A 20175-nucleotide genomic window follows, 5' to 3' on the forward strand; every position below is an offset into this window, starting at 1 on the left:
TTTCCGTGTCGTCTTCAGATCCAGCAGCTTCACGACATGGAAGAAGTTTGTTATAACAAAGTTCTGGAGCAGGTTAAAGCCGGTCATCAGGTAAGGGATCATCTTTAAGGACAGATTTATAAAGAAATCACATTGTAGAATAATATTTGGTTGTAGTCAAATGTTTGATGTGTCTTAGTTTTTAGCATTGAAGACATTTCCGCTGATGGATCTCACAATACCAGACATCATTGTCTCAGTAAATTATTTTATGCTTTGAATATCTCGACTGACCAAGAAACAATGTTAGCCCAACGCCCCAATCATTTACAGCTTATAACTATTATCACAACTACAGATTGATGATGTATGACACGCCATGGTGGGAGGGAGCCAGAACAACATTTTAGTGAGGCAATACAGCGGTACCTCTACTTATGAAATTAATTGGTTCTGGAAGAAATTTCGTCAGTACAAAATTTCGTAAGTAGGAACGCGTTTTCCATGCAAATGCCCTAATCCGTTCCAAGCACCCCAAAATTCAGACATAAATGTTTTTTAAATTGTAAAAATGCATCAAAACATGTAACAAATACATGTTACGATTAGATTACTACACAATAAATGAGAGTTGTGCATAATGTAAAAAACAAAGAATAGAGTAAAGAATAATAATGATGGTCATTTACCTTTTAACTGCTGTCCTCATTGTTTTTTGCCCTCTTTGGTTCATGCCTTCTTGCCCCACCATGAACAACACAGTGAATTCCAGTCCTCCTTCTGAACTTCTCCAAACACCCACACGATGCCTTAAACTCCTTAAACTTCCTTTTGTTTTAATAACGTGGTGATTGTAGATTCATTACGGCCATATTCTTTGGTGACATGAACCAAACACATCCCTTTTTCATGCTCGTCTATGATGTCTTTGTTTGTACAGACAAAAAAACTCTTTTCTTCGTCTTTTCTTTTCCTCTTTTCTCCGTCACTTTCTTGGGGTCCATAGTGAATACTCTAACAGTTAATATATTTACGTTAAACTATCAGAACACCTCATGGATCGACGGCCGAATGAAAAGGACGCTGCATAGACACCTATCTAGGTACACACAGAGGTCCCTCTTAGCCAATGGGATGCCAGGATGCTAGGTAATAGCCAATGGCTATTAGGTTCCTGAATGTTGCATTCAGGAACCTGTGGGAGCTGCAAGTACCAGCCCATATGGTATTTTTACCTTTCAACCATATGCAGGTACCACTGTATAGGGTTGTAGTCAAATGTTTGATGTGTCTTAGTTTTTAGCATTTAAGACTTTTCCACTAATGGATCTTACAATACCAGACATCATTTTCTCAGTGTATTATTTTATACTTTGAATATCTCGACTGACCAAGAAACGATGTTAGCCCAACGCCCCCAACATTTACAACTACGGATTGATAAGGTATGACATGCCATGGTGGGAGGGAGCCAGGACAACATTTTAGTGAGGCAATATCTTCATCTTCCCCTACCCCAAGTCTGGGTGCCCTGCCCCCAGCAAGCCCTTACAGAGATCCTATTACAAGGGCCACTGACTTAAAATTGAAGATCATGGATAATGATAAGAAGAAGAAGAAGGTTTTATTTTAGCAACACTGATCCTACAGTTGGTTGCCAGGATGGAGAGTTGTCCATCATGGAGAAGGAGGCTGTAGGCAAAAATTGAGCTTCAGTGCTGCAGAAAGAAGAAAGAGTTGCAAAGAAGAAACAAACTGGAAATACTGAAGACATTGAAGACTTCTAGCTCTGGCTACCAGACTGAAGAGATGCACAGGAGAAGCAGCAGCCAAGAGAATACATTGGAGTTTCTCGTCCAACTCATCCAAAATGAGTGGCAGGAAGTGACTCAAGAGCAGATCTGTCCAGGACTAAGATTGAACGATACTCAAAAAGCATTTTGGAGAAGGAAGAATCACATAACAGCGATAGTCATCGGCTTAGATCTGAAAACCACAACATCCTCAGGACTCCTGGGGCCTAAACTTTTGTTCCAACTGTAAAACAAAAGAAACCCAAAACAAAAAAGAATGTGGGTCAACCTTCAGAAGGTCTCCATGAAACACGACAACTTTAGCAGCATCTTTGTTGCTGTTCTACATAGGTCTGACCCCCCTCAGTCAGATCATGGATACGATGCTCTAGCATTAAATATCTGTGACATTGTCACAAACTGTCATCAATCTTTTTTACTCACTTAACAGTTTCCTCTTCCATTTGATCTTCATTCATTCTCATATCTATATACTAGTCTGGTAATGATAACTGTGTTGTTTTTGCGGTGGCTTTGTAACGTCTGCAGAGGGACTACAGATGACAGAAGCTCCTTAGCTTCCTCTGGGACATTGACCCTGTGAAATTAACCACTAAATACAATAAGGAATGATAAATTTAGACGGTCATTGTAGCAGCTGATCTCTATGGAGTCGTGTGTTTACATGTGTATTGAACATGTTTATTGTGTGTCAGGTAATGGTATTTGTCCACGCTCGCAACGCCACAGTGAAGACGGCAATGGGGCTCATTGAGATGGCAAAGAATCATGGGGAATCGTGCTTCTTCCAACCGGAACAAGGATCAGACTATGGCCAGTGTGAGAAGCAGGTAAGTCAAGCTTTTATATGTCCGTGTTCAGGATAATTAGTTATCTGTTCTCATCTCATAACAACCGGGGACCATGAGGATGTGCTTCTGGAATCTGGAATTGCTTTGGTGTTTTGTCTGATATTTAAGAAGAAATATTCTAGTAATGGTTTACATTTGGAGATCATTTGAGCCCAAGCTGAGTCGGTGTCAGTGTCATTCTGGTTTCAGGTCAGTCTTGGTCCTTATTTTAATGGAACAGTACAAGTCCAATGTAAATGTAAACACCCTGGAAAAGCAACTGTCATTTATTTCTGTTTTTGTCCTGTCATAAGCAGTATGATAATAATCACCATGAGGAGAATGGAAATGTGATTAATACTGTGGTTATATGGTTACAGTGTGATCATTATGGTATGGTACGTATAGAATAGTATATTTGTAGAATTAGTAATATGTTGATAATAAAAACATTTGTTGCATTAAAATTATTTTCACTGATAATATGATTTGTGGTACCATTAGTATTGAAATTAGTGGTAGCATGATAAATATTTTGGTAGAATGATGTCAACTCTTTAATGACATCGATGACCATATTTGGTCTTATTGTGGTGTGATGTCACCAGCTGTGGCTTCATGCTCCTGGGAACTGGATTTCAGTCTGGAAGGCTGGAGTTGTGGATCAAACAAAGTGTAAAATGTGAGGAATAATTTGAGTGGCGGGGGGGGGGGGGGGTTGTCATTAAATGGGGATTTCAAGGAAAATTAAAGCAACTAAAATAAAGGTATTTGCGATTTTCCCAGCACAATTTCAACTTTATTGAAATGGAAGTCCTAACCTTCCCCCTAAAGGTGTGTGTGCTCACATGATCTTAGTTTTTCAGCTTACAGTTAGTTAGCAAAGTAGAAGCTCACTAGCTGTTTAGCCCCAAAGGCCATCACCCATGTGGTCACGCTCCAAGGTAAGTTATTGTGTAAAGCACTAATCACACAGAAAGGCATAGAAATACATTAAGAAAATCACAGAATAAATCGAAGACATTAATTACAATAAAACATTATTAGAATGACAATGAAAGGAGACATTCAAGTTCAATAACGTTTATTTATCAAGCGCTTTATTATGGCAGCAGACATTACAATCACAAAGACAGCCTGTGATTTTAAAGTGCTTTTAAAGGGCATTATTTAGGAGTTAAAGAGAAAGCTGTAGTACACTCTAATGTTTTCAGGCCTGGTTCATTTTATCTGGTTCTGTTTCTATGAACACACAGTAAACCCGACCCTCAGGTCACACTGGACGTGACTATCGCTTTCCCCAAACTCTGCCGTCATTGGAGGAGCTCTACAGGAAACTACAGGGGGCGCTGTCCCTGCCCTCAGGTTATAAGAACCCTGAACTTACTGCCCTCCTTGGTCTGTGATTTGTTAAGATCATTATCAGTCATATTCACTACTTACGTCTTGGTACTGTTCACTGCTATGTGGACGCAGATAAATATTCAAATATACTGTTGTAAACTTGAGAGGACAAGCAAGGGTATATGAAGAATTCATACTTGTTGTTTGATTGGACTAAACACACTATTAAAAACATTACCTCTTCCCTAAAAAGAAGAACTCAATACATAGCAAGGCACTTACACAGATATAAACATTAGTATGGTCATGGGGTGTAATACAAAGAATAAAGAAAATAAAAGTATATATGAGATAACTTATATACATTATTCTAACATCTTCATTGGCTGAAATAAAAGTTTGTATGAGACTATACTGTCTCAGGAATTCTAAGACACCTCCCAGCCTTTGCACTATCATGTCCTGCCATAAAGTAGAAAATATATACAATTATAATAATTATCCAGAGCTTTTTTTTAAATGTCATAAATTCTGATGGTCCAAGCTTACAGATTTTCAAAGGGAGCTTTATTTTCAAAAGAACCAAAAGACAACAACGCCGACAACAGAAAACAGAAGAGTAGATTTCCTGATCCACAGTTCATTGTGACTGTAACCCAAATCATCACGTTTGGTCCTCGCTTACATACTTAGGAAGGCCTGAGAGTGGAACGTTGAGATAGTAATTAATGGTTTGTGTGCTGTGAGAGGACGCAGAGGTGGAGCTGCCTTCTCTCTCAGAGGAAGGTCCGTCCCTGCTCCCGTATTTAAATCTCCTGCAACAGAAGGCAGAGTGATAAATTTAGTAACCTTTTCTTTCATTCCCTGGGGCCAACCCAGGATTGATGGCATCTCTAATCTTCCCTCTATATAATATATGATGTGTACAAATCAGATGACTTTTCATGCTTTCTAAAAGTGGAAATAAAGACCAATCTTTGCATTGGGAGACTATAATAGTACATTGTGATCCAATTAGTCATGATATATTACTATGAAAAATGCTATTTTTCTAATACAGACAGTGTCCGACTTACAAACTCAGTAGATTCTGAGGGGCTGTTCAGAACTGAATCGTTTGTAAGTTGTTATTTATGTAGTTTCGAGCAGAACTGCTTCATCGCCATCACTTGTCTTCATCCAGTTTATTCTTGCAATTATAGATTGAAATTTAATATATTACGACTTTTAATATATTACGACAACTCAGCTACGATCAGCCTCCCAGAACATATTGTGTTCATAAGCCAGATACTGTCTGTATATTCAAAACAGCAATTTACCAAAATAAAATAGAATAAATAAAATAGTAATAAAATAAGATAATCTAAATATGAAATTTAATATATGAATTTGGTTGATAACATATTGTAATGAGAGAGATGTTGTTGATTCTGGAGGCGGGAATTTTACAAGCCAAATGGCGTCAACCCGTCAGGCCTTTTTTCCTTTTCGGATGTTGTTGTTGATGTTGTAATGTGATAACGGTGAAGTCTGTTGTAATAACATGTCCGAAAAGAAAAAAAGTTTACTAAATAAATAAAATATTCAATTTCAATCTATAGTTGCAAAAACAAACTGCTCGAGATACATTTAGAGATACATTCAGATGTTCTCCAAGATACGAACATCCCACTGTTTGTAAGTCAGATGTTTGTTTCTACATCCGATTGTTCGAACGACACATTTGTATCTTGGGGAACTACTGTATACTGTACAAATATACATGTTATATATTCACTAAATGCATTAATTCAACCCCACCTCTACTGCTGTATCCCAAAGTAACGGGTATTATCTACTCCATTAGACCGTCTCTCTGTTTGCCGGTCTGGCTGCTCTGGTGAAAGAGGAGGAATCAGGCAGATTCCACTTCTAAGCCCTCACAGAGATAATGCGCCGCGTATTTGCAGCCTGGAAATTACCCTACATTAATATTTATAGATGTTTTAATCTCTAATATGCATATGCAGTGAAATAAGGCACCTTTAAGGTCAGTCATAATTTAGTTTATTTACCCGGCTTCAAGTCAGATTTCACAATATTTTTCTCTCACAATGTTATTTAATTAGCTTCATCTCGGGGGGGGGGGTGTTGAGAGGCTGTCGATCTAGTTTAGATCTTAATGCAGCCACTTGAATCAATTATCACTAATTACATGTTTTTGTGAGATTACCATAAGGAGCCGATGTGAAAAAAACACCAAAAATAATGTTAAACATTATGAATCTACATGTGTCTGGACTTCTAATTTCCCTTTCGGGATTAAAACAGCTTCATTAAATTAAATTAAATTAAAAATTAAATATCTCCCAATAACTAAAGGTTGAAATCACATTTATTCATGGAACCAGGCACCAATAACGTCATTCATCCTCAATCTAGTGGACAAACACCACCACCTCTATTTGTGTGGAAATTCATCACAGAATGATCACCAGGTCAGGGACTGGAAACACTCTCTTGAGAATCTCTTGGAAACAAAGTGTGTGTCTCAGGGGTGAGCTGGTTTAACATTGAATGACAGGTTAGATGACACACCACTGCACTGCAGCTTATAAAGCAACATCACATCACCAATCACAACCCAAATCCAGTGATTTGCTAATTAAACCAATGTGTTCTTTCTAGTATATGAGTCCAGGCTAAACTCATGTCTTTTAAGTCCTTCAAAAGAATTAATCATACTCTGCATTCAGACTGCAGGTAAATCAGATTCCAATCAGATTCATATCCGATTTGTCCACACTGTTTTTAGCATGTGTCTAAATGGGATCTTGCTCTACTCAGACCGGGCCACATTATTGGCCAATCTGACAGGTTGCCCTAGCAACAACATTGGGGTGAAGTTGTTGTCCATGCTGCGTAGCAAAAATCTGATTTTATGGGGTATTTGACTGTTCAGACTACAAAAGAGCCATCTGCTGTCAATCTGGATGGGCTAATTTTGGCTCCCAGTTTGAACACAGCCATAGTGTGCAGGACTGGAGACCGGATGGGCCACCAAGACCACTCAAGACCCGTAGCCTGGAAGACCCGGTGGCCTGCAAGGCTCTAGTGCCAGGCAGCACAATAGTCCTGTAACCCCCATGGAGAGTATTAAGAGTATTAAGACACCACAGAGAGGAACTGTGGTGTTATATGAGGAAGTCTGGAGTGTCAGAGAAGTATGTTAGAGCGGTGCAGGACATGTATGAGGACTGTAAGACAGTGGTGAGGTGTGCTGTAGGTGTGACAGAGGAGTTCAAGGTGGAGGTGGGACTGCATCAGGGATCAGCTCTGAGCCCCTTCTTGTTCGCTATGGTGATGGACAGGCTGACAGAAGAGGTTAGACAGGAATCTCCATGGACTATGATGTTTGCAGATGACATTGTGATCTGCAGTGAGAGCAGGGAACAGGTGGAGGAGAAGCTAGAGAGGTGGAGGTTTGTCCTGGAAAGGAGAGGAATGAAGGTTAGCCGCAGTAAGACAGAGTACATGTGTGTGAATGAGAGGGACCCAAGTGGAAGAGTGAGGTTACAGGGAGAAGAGATCAAGAAGGTGGAGGATTTTAAGTACTTAGGGTCAACAGTCCAGAGCAATGGAGAGTGTGGAAAAGAGGTGAAGAAGCGTGTACAGGCAGGATGGAACGGGTGGAGGAAAGTGTCAGGTGTGATGTGTGATAGAAGAGTTTCAGCTAAAATGAAAGGAAAGGTGTACAAAACTGTGGTGAGACCAGCGATGTTGTTTGGTCTAGAGACAGTGTCACTGAGGAAAAGACAGGAGACAGAGCTGGAGGTAGCAGAGATGAAGATGCTGAGGTTCTCTCTGGGAGTGACCAGGATGGATAGGATCAGGAATGAGTACATCAGAGGGACAGCACATGTTAGAGGTTCTGGAGATAAAGTCAGAGAGGCCAGACTGAGATGGTTTGGACATGTCCAGAGGAGAGATAGTGAATATATTGGTAGAAGGATGCGGAGTTTTGAACTGCCAGGCAGGAGGCCTAGAGGAAGACCAAAGAGGAGGTTTATGGATGTAGTGAAAGAGGACATGAAGGTAGTTGGTGTGAGAGAAGAGGATGCAGAAGACAGGGTTAGATGGAGGACACTGATTCACTGTGGAGACCCCTGAAGGGAAAAGCTGAAAGGAAAAGAGGAAGAAAACCAAGGGCACCCACCAGACTGCCCACAACACAGCCCCCCAACCAGGAGCATTAGAGGATGGGGCGAATACAAACCAATTGGTAGGATAGGCTTAGTGGTATTAATGCCACCCCAGTACCGAGGGTACAGTGTAGGCAGAGGATCCACCAGCTACAGACCACAGACCTGTCCCTCAGTGAAGACCAGCAGCGCTCTGTGCAGACACACATTTCTTGTTAATGGAATGAGTGATGAATATTGAATTAAACATTAATTCAGTACCCAAAAGCCTTCTATGAATAATTGTGGATCCTTTATTCCTTTATGGCTGATATCTTCGAATGCCACAGATTGTTCATTTCAAAATCAAAACTGGTTGATGGTTGGACATTAAAAACAGCTCTTACTTTTATTAACGAGGTAATAAATTTGCAACCAAATCTTTTAGTAGGAATCATAATAAACATGAGCTTGAGACTCAATGTTTTGTTTTTTCAGATGTTAAGAAATACTAGAGTAGTCTTAAAATATTCTGTGTTCCCCATCAAGGGTTCAGGGAGCGTCTGCCTAAAGCTCCCCCCAGCGACCAGGGTCTTGAATTCATGGGACTGCTTGACTTTCGTTTTCTGCACGTCTGACAACCCAGCCCTTACCTTCCCCTCCCCCAATCGCCTTTTTTTCCCTCCAACTTCTCATGGATGACGCCACCTCTCTACTTCCAGAAAGCTTCTCTTTAGTAGTGACTCAGAGACACCTGGTGGTCCTGTGAGTCAATTACATGGATGAATCGTGGACCCGTCAGGGTCAGTGGAGTACCGCATTCAACACAAAAGATCAGCTTCAGGGTAGCTTTGTGTTACTGGAGGGATGCCTAGTTCTTCCATGTAGAATGAGTGAGGTGAGACTGTGCAGATACAGCCATGCACATTGTTTCCTTGTGAATATGTCTCTTTAAGCTCTTCATCTCTGTGGTCTTCAGATGTGCCGCTTTCATGTCACGTCGTTTGACAAGTTACACCGACGCCCGTGAGCGAAAAGCCTCTGGGGACTCCACAGCGACACCATAGGAGGCTCATTAATGTCTCCGTTTGCTTTCATGGATGCTATTTTTACAAGTGGGGTCCACTGTGGGTCCTTTTCATTGTGTCAGGTGTGTGACAGCCTGTCACTTTGCTGAACCAGTTCCGCAAAACATTGATCAACAACAGCGAGCTGCGGCTCAAAGGCAGGATTGACGCGGCGGAGAGACAAACACCCCCCATCACCAAGAACGTCCGCCTTAAATAGAAATGTTGTTTTGTAGATGGAACCAGTGGGGGCCTTTTGAGCTAGTCTGGTGTTGCAGCTCCGCGTCCCTTAGAGGACTAGTGTAAGGTCACAGTCATCCTTAGTGGTGTCTTAGAATGACCCTTGAAACAACTGTGTGTGCAGCTTTTTTGTCGACACAACTACATTCAATAAAACATGCAAACAAATATGACCTCAAAGATTCAGCCAGAAGCACCGTGACATCTACAAGAGGTCAAAAACACTTTCATCTTGGGTTCAAGATCGACCTGTATTGGTTCACACTAGGTCTTGTCTATTTCAGTGTGTTGGAGTCCAATTAGATAGCAGGTCTGTTCACAGCAGCGTAGAGAAAAAAGCTTTAAGGAAACCAAAGATCTCTCAAATTAATTTGTCATGAATCTGATTGTCCTCTTTTACTTTGGAGTTAATCTTCTCATTAGCAAAAAAAAAAAAAAAGCTTGTCTGATAATCTTTTGTTTCAGTAAATGATTTACATTCCACCAGGCAGTGATCTTCCAGTTAGAATACTCTCTATGGAGTATCCATGTTGAGCCACCACTGCCAGCAGAGGAAAGAAGACATTGTGTGGCTGGTTTTGTAATTGAGGCTTTGGGGTGACTCAGGCCAGATCCTTACTGATGTGGACCCAGAGAGACCTAAACCTAAATCCAAACATGGATAGGGTGCATGTTCTTCTCCTTGTCTCTGCCTGTAATCCACAATCAGCTCCTTGGTATTGCTGACACACCATATAAGTTACGTAGTTCATCTTTGATGCATTGGTAATCAGAATAAGCTGCCAGTTTGGTTACTTTTTTTTCCCGCTGCTGTTCTTTACAGTCACTGATAGATGGTGACTACAGGTGGCAGCTGGCCGTCTGTGGACCAACGAGTTGTGAGCAAAAGGGTTTCTGTGGAGCTCATTGGGAGCTTACGTCACCACCATCTTAAATTCTGCTGCGCTGCAGCAGCCATGAACACTCATTCACCTTACACTGAAAGGTAGAAGCGAGGGGGAGGGGGGGCACTGTCTCTGATGCTGAAGAGGTCAAAACCATCACAAAAGGGGATGCTGTTGACAAAAAAACCATTTAGCAAAACCAGCAAGGACATAACATCAATTTTCTTTTTATCTCCCAAAACCTGAGCAAAATGTCTGACCTTAGAGTTCTTTGTGGTGTTTAATATTTACTCTATTAACCACTGCCAAAGAGCGTATGACTCATGGGTACTGTCCCTGTAGAGCTTTGAGCATGAATATGAGTGTTTTCTGTCATATCACACTAAATGGATAAGCTACAGTATCTTCCATGCATGTTTTTGGCTTCTGTGTTTTGCTGAACTTTTTTATGGATATACTACATGTAGCACATTTTTTAGCAGCCTATTGCTGCAACAGCCTAGTAACAGAAGGACCCACATAGCTGAGCTGGACACCTTCTGCCTTCTTGAAATTGATTATGTAACAAAAGGTAAAAGTAGGCTTTCTGTATTTCTTGTTGCTGTGACAAAAAGTTTCACCGTCCAGACATCGAGCTAACCTGGAATAGAAAGTTCAACATATATATATATACATATATGCGTTTTTGGCTTCTGTGTTTTGCTGAACTTTTTAATGGATTTTTTTATGGATTTTTTTTTAATGGATTTTATGGATTTTTTATATGCGATTATGCGTACTGCGCATGCGCGAGCAGGCTGCAGTTTCCTCTGCTCAGAGCGAGTTTGTTTGCATAATTTTGCGTTTTTTTCTATGTTTCTGCGTGTATTTTTCTAGCGTAAATTTAGATAATGTATAGTGATATGCTAGTGTACTCCAGGTAGGAGTTGATGTCCATGAGGGTCAAAGGAGACCCAGCAACACGCGATCTCATCCCCGCTGAGCTCCGACGGAGATATCGCGGATGCCGAGCGGGTCGAGTTGAAAGGACTAGACTAACGGCTAGAGCCGCTAACCGGAGGAGAGTCAAGCCCTCCGTCCCCTCCGTCATCATGGGGAACGTGAACTCTCTACCCAACAAGTTGGACGAACTGACGGCGCTGTGCAGGACTGAACAGCGCTACCGGGAGACCAGCTTGTTGGTGTTCTCTGAGACGTGGATAACTGGCGACGTGCCGGACGCTAACGTCCGACTAACCGGCTTCTCCTCCGTCCGAGCGGACCGGGACACGAACACCACCGGTAAGAAGAAAGGAGGTGGATTAATCATCTACACCAACGATAGATGGTGCCATCCGGGACATGTGACGGTGAAATCATCACTGTATAACCGCGATCTGGAGCTAACAGCTGTTAGCATCAGACCCTACTACCTGGCGCGTGAATTCTCACACGTCATCGTCCTCGCCATCTACATCCCTCCACGTGCGGACCCTGAGACGGCACGAGAGACCATCTGTGGGACCACCTCCGCTCTTCGGACCCGGCACCCGGAGGCGCTCGTCATCATCACCGGTGACTTTAACCACGTCACCTTGGACTCATCTCTCCCCACAATGGTCCAGTGTGTAGACTGTCCCACACGGAAGAACAGAACCATCGATCTGTTCTACACTAATGCTAAGGAGGCATACACCGCCACCCCCCTCCCTCCACTAGGTAAATCAGACCATAACCTAGTGTACCTACAGCCCACCTACATCCCGCTGGTGAAACGGCTGCCAGCAACAACACGACAGGTCAGGAGGTGGTCCCCGGAAGCAGAGGAGATGCTGAGGAACTGCTTCCAGACCACCGACTGGAATGTTATTGTGGGCTCACATGGGGAAGACATTGAGGGGGCAGCTCAGTGTTTTACAGACTACATGAACTTCTGTGTGGACACCGTGGCCCCTGTCAGGACAATCAGGTGTTACCCCAACAACAAACCATGGGTAACAAAGGAAGTCAAGGCTGTCCTGAACAGGAAGAAGCGGGCGTTCAGGAGCAAGAACGAGGAGGAGATGAGGAAGGCCCAGAAGGAAGTGAGACTCTGCCTGAGGGAGGCCAAGGAGGCGTACAGGAGGAAGCTGGAGAAGCAGCTGGGGCGCAACCAAGTGCGGGAGGTCTGGAATGGGATGAGAACCATCACCGGACACGGGAAAGGGCGCAGCACTGTGGAGGGAAATATTGAACGAGTGAATGAACTTAACAGCTTTTTCAATCGGTTCAGCTCCCCCACCACTCCTCGTCCCAGGCCTCTCCTGGCCTACAGACCTCTCCTGGCCTACAGGCCTCTCCTGGCCCTACAGACCGCTCTACTGATGCTCCCTCCTCCTGTGCTTCCTCTCCTTCCACCCCTGCCACTTCTCCCGAGCCCACTCCAAGAACTGCGAAGCTCAACGGCCCCACCTCAACCACTGGACGTCCAACCTCGCCACAACCTCCTGCTCCCACCACGACCGAGACCATCATCACTGCAGACCTGGTGACGACAACGCTGAGGAGGCTCCGTCCCTACAAGGCGGCTGGACCAGATAAGGTCTCCCCAAGACTCCTCCGAGCCTGTGCTTCGGAACTAGGGGACCCCCTGCAACAATTGTTCAACCTCAGTCTGCGGCTGGGGAGGGTCCCGTCACTGTGGAAGACCTCCTGCATTGTCCCTGTACCCAAGAAAGGACGCCCTACTGAGCTCAACGACCACCGACCGGTCGCTCTTACCTCCCACGTAATGAAGACCCTAGAGCGACTGGTCCTGGAGCTCATGCGTCCACAGGTGCAGGGTGCTATGGACCCTCTCCAGTTTGCCTATCAGGCCAAGGTTGGGGTTGACGATGCTGTCATGTACCTCCTCCACCGTGTGCTCTCCTACCTGGACGCCGGGGGCTGTGCCGTCAGAGTGCTCTTCTTCGACTTTTCGAGTGCCTTCAACACCATCCAGCCCCAGCTCCTGCAGGATAAACTGACCTCCATGGCTGTGGACCCCTACCTCGTGAGCTGGATTACGGACTACCTAACGGACAGACCCCAGTACGTCCGTATGGGGGACTGTTTGTCTTCTATGGTGACCAGCAGCACGGGGGCGCCACAGGGGACCGTTCTATCCCCCATTCTCTTCACCCTCTACACATCAGACTTCAAGCACAACTCGGATACATGCCACATACAGAAGTACTCCGATGACACCGCGATAGTGGCATGTATCCGGGAGGGTGATGAGGGGGGGTACAGGGCATTGGTGGCTGACTTCGTGGAGTGGTGCCAACAGAACCAGCTCCAGCTCAACGTCTCCAAGACAAAGGAGATGGTTCTGGATTTCCGGCGGGCACCTCCGTCTCCACAGCCGGTGATCATCAAAGGCAGTGAGGTGGAGGTGGTAGAAAACTATAAGTACCTGGGACTGCAGCTAGACAGCAGACTGGACTGGTCACTCAACTCCAACTGTGTGTACAAGAAGGGGCAGAGCAGGATGTACTTCCTAAGGAGGCTGGCCTCCTTCAACATCTGTCCTAAGCTCCTTTTCATGTTCTATCAGTCCGTAGTCTCCAGTGTGCTGTCATACGCCGTTGTGTGTTGGGGTGGGGGGGCCAGGAAAAGAGAAATGGACCGTCTGAACAGACTCATCCGCAGAGCGACTCAGTGGTCGGGCTGAGCCTGGACTCTGTGGATATGCTTCTGGAGAGCAGGACCATGTCTAAATTCAGGGCCATCATGAACAACACCAGGCACCCCCTACACACCACCTTCTCCCAGCAGAGAAGCACCTTCAGCGGCAGACTGCTGTCACACAGCGCCTCCACAGAGAGGCTGAGGTCCTCCTTCGTGCCCCGTGCCATCAGGGGGTACAATGACTCTCTCAGGAGGAGCGGGGGGGAGGTGGCGAGGTCAGCACGGGGTTGAATTTGAATATGGATTTAATTTAATTTAATTTAAATTTTATTTTATTTTATACTGTTGTGTATATATATATATATATATATATATATATATATATATATATGTATATATATATATATATATATATATATATATATATGGGCGGCACGGTGGCGCAGTGGTTAGCGCTGCTGCCTCACAACACAGCGGACCCGGGTTCGAGTCCCGCTCTGTGCGGAGTTCGCATGCTCTCCCCGTGTCTGCATGGGCTCTCTCCGGGTTCTCCGGCTTCCTCCCACCTCCAAAAGCATGCGCTTCAGGTTGATTGGCCGGTCCCAAATTGACCATAGGAGTGAGTGTGTGAGTGAATGATTTGTTTGTTTCTATGTGGCTCCGCGGTGCACTGGCGTCGTGCCTGGAGTGTCCCCCGCCTCACGCCCTGAGACTGCCAGGATAGGCACTGGCTACCCCGCGACCTGCGTTAGCGGATTAAGCGGATTTGGAAAATGAATGAATATATATATATATATAATTTATTTATTTATTTTTTATACTGTTTTATATTTTAATTCAATTTTATACTGTTTAGATTTTATTTTATACTGTTTATATTTTAATACTGTAATATTTTTAAATTTTATACTGTTTATATTTTAGTTATAGTTTAGTATATAAGTCCTGTTAGTGCTGCATGTGTCTGTTAGTGTAGTGTATGTCTTGTGGTATGACCTGTGATGTCAGTGTTTCTTTTTCTCCTGGTGTTTATCCAGTATTATTTGTTATGTAATGCCTGAGCAGTGGATATATGCAATTTCCTCCGGGATTAATAAAGTATCTATCTATCTATCTATCTATCTATCTATCTATCTATCTATCTATCTATCTATCTATCTATCTATCTATCTATCTATCTATCTATATCTTTGTGTGTATATACATATGTGTGTGTCCTATCATGGTATGTATGTCGAGATACATGTGAAATTACCCATACTTCCATACGGTTGTGAAAAGCTTTTTTACATCCCACAAAGCGGCGTTTTATTGTAATTGTCAGTGTCCGTCTGTCCGTTAGTCCACCAAATATCGTCACAACCGTTGCAGATAGAATGATGAAACAAAAAGCACATTACTCGGGCAGCAAAGGGGATGAAAATGAGATGATGACCTTAACCTTGAGAAAACTAGGTCAAGGTCAAATTTCAACTTTTATACATTTTTTGCACATATCTCAGGAACCGGATAAGATGGAAAGACAAAACAAAATTATTATATTCAGGGAGGCAAGGGGATGAACATTAGATCACAACATTGACCTTGAAAAGCTGGGTCAAGGTCAAATTCTCACTTTTATACCTTTTTAGGTATACATCTTTGAAACCTGATGAGATATAATCACAAAACTAAAACATTTTCAGGAAGCCAAAGGAACAAAACTGTGATGATGTCACGGGATGTTGCATCTCTGACTGCCTTGTTCAAGCTGTCAAAGTGAAGTTTCTTCATTTTTAATCCTAATTGGATCTCCTATTCTTTGTCATCCAAGCAAATAAAAAAGAGTAGCGCATATAATCATAAAATATAAGCACACACTGTTGCTTTCTTTGTGTCAACACGCCATCTTTACCGACGCTGTTTGACCGGAGGCTGGTTGCCACCCCAACACTTGGTGAATGTGTGTGTGTGAGACGGACAGCTCCTGGCAGTAATGGGCTTTCTGTTTGTGGTGAAGGGGATTGTGGGTGCTGACCTCTATTTAGATGCCCAGACAGAGATAAAAGCTTCTGATGACGACTCCTCCCCCCTCCAACCCCAACAGGTCGGAGCCCTGCTGTTAGTCCCAGCACACACATCTCACTATGACCGTGTGTGTGTGTTTGTGTGTGTGTGTCTGAGCTGCACACCATCATTAAATCTGTATTTTATTGCACGTCACTCTGGTTTGTGAAGACGATCAGAGAAACTCTGATGCGCATCTTGATTATTATGTTTATGTTCTGAAGGCACATTTTCCTCTTTTCCTTCCATTATGGGAGACTAATAGAAGTGTCCATCTGTCTAACTATATTTCTAACTAACTGTAATAAATGTCCAACTTTCTCACCGCCTCTTTCAGGTCCAACGCTCCAGAAACAAGCAAATGAAAGAAATGTTCCCAGAGGGCTTTGGGATCCACCACGCCGGCATGTTGCGTTCTGACCGCAGCCTGATGGAGAGCATGTTCTCTAAAGGTCACCTCAAGGTCCTGGTCTGCACCGCCACCCTGGCCTGGGGGGTCAACTTGCCTGCCCATGCAGTGATCATTAAGGTGGTCTCATCTTTTATTATCCAGCAACACAAACAATTGCACTCAGCTCACATTCCTTCATTACTCTGGTGATTTCATGAATTTCAAATCAGTATAATCAAGCATACTGAAGTCAGATAGGAATGTATTGGTTAGCTTTAAATGCCCAGAAAGTCATTTGTACCAGATACTCTGATAAATCAAGAACAGAAGTGAACAGTTTTATGGTCTTGGTTGTGGATCAGACGTCTGTCAGGTAGAAAATGCATCCTGACAGCTGGTGTTCTCATGTTTTATTGATCTTTTGGTTCTTTTGCTGGTTTCACCACTCTGCTGCTCCACGGTTATATTTATAGTGACTGCATTAAACATACTGGTACTTAGGAGGAAATGGCACAGATCTACTTTAACAACTTGACACAATATGCAACAGTTACTAAACAGGATGTGTGTGCAGGTTAAATACTGTGTTGATATGTGCGTTATCGTTGGGTCGACAGGCCTAACCGTTAAAAAACACGTTTGTTTTTGGAAATACCCAGCTACGTGTGGACATGGCCTAAACAAACTGGGTTTGTAGAACGTTCCCTGGAACGTTTTAAGGAACTTTCTACGTGCCAGTTGATGAATGAGAACCTTCACCTTCACCTGCCCCCCGCCTACATTTTATCAGTTTCAGATTCTCATATTAGTGTGGCACAATTATAGAAAATAAAGTAGATTATAAAGTAATTTATAATGGATACGGAATAAAAACATCTTTGGTCTGTTCAGTTTGGATTATTAACTACATCCCATTTATAAACAAGTTGAGATTCCTTGAAAGTGTTGATGAAACCTTTATGAAATTCTTGAAACCCAAGATATAATTTAAAAAAATATCACAGAAAAGATTTCAAATCTTGATCCAAAAATGTGTTTCATCACCTGTTTTTGTCTTTAATAACTCTGTAGTGGTTTGGGAACAGGAGAATCCTGCTGTCCTTTGAACGCGGATTGTTTTCCATCCTTTCCTGACGGAGGGTTTAACCTGCCTCAGTCCATGTCTTCTTTGCTGTATTTTACATTTTACGTCAGGGTCCAAACATTTTCAATGTGTGATAAGATATTCACAGCTAGATTTATTTGCTTATGTTTGTTGTCTTCTCACGTCGTCTGTGTGTTTTCCTTTACAGGGAACTCAAATCTATGATGCCAAGCGGGGAACTTTGGTGGATCTAGGCATCCTGGATGTTATGCAGATTTTTGGGCGTGCAGGTCGCCCCCAGTTTGACAAGTATGGGGAGGGCACCATCATCACCTCCCACGATAAACTGAGCCACTACCTGACCCTGCTGACTCAGCAGAACCCCATCGAGAGCCAGTTCCAGGCCAGCCTGGCCGACAACCTGAACGCTGAGGTCTGTCTCCATAAATCCTTATGCCTGTGACAGGAAGATTAGATTGGTTTAGATTAGATTAAATTAAATTAAATTAAATTAAATTAAATTGGATTGGATTACATTACATTACATTACATTACATTACATTGGATTGAATTAGATTAGACTAGACTTAAAACTACCTAGAGTGTAAAGTGTTAATATTTTATACAGCTATCTGTCTTTCTCAAAAATCTCTCTCTCATATACAGTATATATATATATATATATATATATATATATATATATATATATATATATATATATATATATATATATATATATATATATATATATATATATATATATATATAAAATATGGAGATCAAAATTAGATAATTATTTTTTATAAATTTTTTCCAAATTATGTAATCTTTACTGCTCAACAGTAACAGGAAAAAAGTTATATCGCCAAAAACGCATGACCACTGGGTTCTGGCCACTAACCCAGGATTGCACTTTGTGTGTGTGTGTGTGTGTGTGTGTGTGTGTGTGTGTGTGTGTGTGTGTGTGTGTGTGTGTGTGTGTGTGTGTGTGTGTGTGTGTGTGTGTGTGTGTGTGTGTGTGTGTGTGTGTGCGCGCTCTGTAACATAGAGTGTAAAAGAGATTTTCTTCACTGAAGTGATTAAGAGTCATGAAATCAGTATTATGATCCAGAAGCGACACTAACAACATTAAATCAGTTTAGTCATGCATTAAAAGCAAAAGGCAGTCTGTAGAATCATACATCAATCTAGAGACAAATGATGAGGTAAATATAACAATAATAATAATAATAACTGTGTTTTTAGAAGGAAAATACAGTAACAATCCAGAAAATGTTCCTGTTATTTTGTTTCTTATTACTCTAGTTGTTATTAATAGTATTTGGCTTTTTTTTATTTTATTTTTTAATCATACATTGTGCTCTTAAAAATTGTCAGGCGTATCAAACATGTTGTTCAAACCTCACATCAGCAGAACGATGAAAATGATTCATTATTTTGATGCTGGGCTCAGACAGAGATGCAGAATTTGAAGTGACCACTAGATGGCGATAGACACATGTGATGAAAGTCAGCCTGATGGGGTCTGTTCTCTTCCCTGGATCCAGGTGGTTCTGGGTTCGGTCACAAACGTGGAGGAGGCAGTGAAGTGGCTCAGCTACACTTACCTGTTTGTCCGCATGAGGGCCAACCCGCTGGTGTACGGCATCAACCACAAGGTTTACCAGGTGGGTCACGCCCTTTATACCATAACCTGCTCAATGTAAAGATACACAGTTGGTTAGTACTCTATAACTTTCCAGATGGATCCGTCCCTGGAGCTCTACAGGAAGGAGCTGGTGGAGGAGGCGGGCAGGAAGCTGGACAAGGCCAGGATGATCCGATTCGAGGAGCGCACAGGCTACTTCTTCTCCACAGACCTGGGCCGGACGGCGAGCCACTACTACATCAGATACAACACCATCGAGGTGGAAACGCCTCTCCGTTAACCCTTTCCTCCCTGACAGTCTCCTGGGGCTGCTGCCCCCACAACATGATCCAATCTGGTTTACCAAGGGTTAAAATTCAGTGATGTGAGGTCTGCCCACCTGTCATTCTTTAACAATCTTTGCCTGAAATATCTCCACATCATCTGTCGGTAAACCTTCAGGGTCTGTTCTTCTGTCACTGGAATCCACCGCATGTACATCATGTCGATCACGCCTGTAGTCAGGACTCGTCTGTAAAATGAATTATCATGCATTCAGGTGGGATTAGAGTAGAAATGGCTAAATACAACACTATGGAGGTGCATAGCAGTTATTCATTTGCTGTGTAGTGCCACACATTTTCTTATTCTTTGAGTCCTGCAATTAAAATAACACATTATCCAATTTAAATGGATAACATAGTGTTTCCATTTAAATATTTTTTGTTCTGTCGTTGCTTCAGTGTCACAGTTGCCATGACAACATGACAGATGATTGTGTTGTGTGTCATGTTCTTTGAGTTTGCTGCACTAGAACCTACAATATATAAAATGTTGTGTCCAAATGAAACAGATCTGGTCAGCTGACAGGTTTGGGCTTCATTATTGGTCGCCATGTAATTAGAATACCATGAAAAAGTTATTTCACTTTATTATATGCATTCATTACGCAAAGACTGATATATTTCAAATGTTTATTTCTTAATTTTGATGATTATATTTGAATCATAATGAAATTCCCAAATTCAGTATCTCTGAAAATGTATTGGTCTTCAGTAATAATCAAATTTTCTGAGACA

The 20175-nt window shown here is 42.6% G+C and overlaps 1 protein-coding gene across 3 annotated transcripts in view; it reads left to right on the forward strand.

The window, feature by feature from the left end:
- The window catches only part of ascc3 (activating signal cointegrator 1 complex subunit 3), a 90558-nt gene that overhangs the window by 53311 nt on the left and 17072 nt on the right, over positions 1 to 20175 (forward strand). For all 3 annotated transcript variants that reach the window (XM_068332877.1, XM_068332878.1, XM_068332876.1), the window contains exons 13-18: positions 19 to 90; positions 2489 to 2623; positions 16332 to 16523; positions 17678 to 17902; positions 19017 to 19136; positions 19212 to 19376. In XM_068332877.1, the coding sequence (XP_068188978.1) occupies positions 19 to 90; positions 2489 to 2623; positions 16332 to 16523; positions 17678 to 17902; positions 19017 to 19136; positions 19212 to 19376 (909 nt within the window). The remainder of the gene's footprint in view (positions 1 to 18; positions 91 to 2488; positions 2624 to 16331; positions 16524 to 17677; positions 17903 to 19016; positions 19137 to 19211; positions 19377 to 20175) is intronic.

Source organism: Antennarius striatus, chromosome 14 (assembly GCF_040054535.1).
Source record: "Antennarius striatus isolate MH-2024 chromosome 14, ASM4005453v1, whole genome shotgun sequence".
In the NCBI taxonomy this organism is placed as follows: domain Eukaryota; kingdom Metazoa; phylum Chordata; class Actinopteri; order Lophiiformes; family Antennariidae; genus Antennarius; species Antennarius striatus.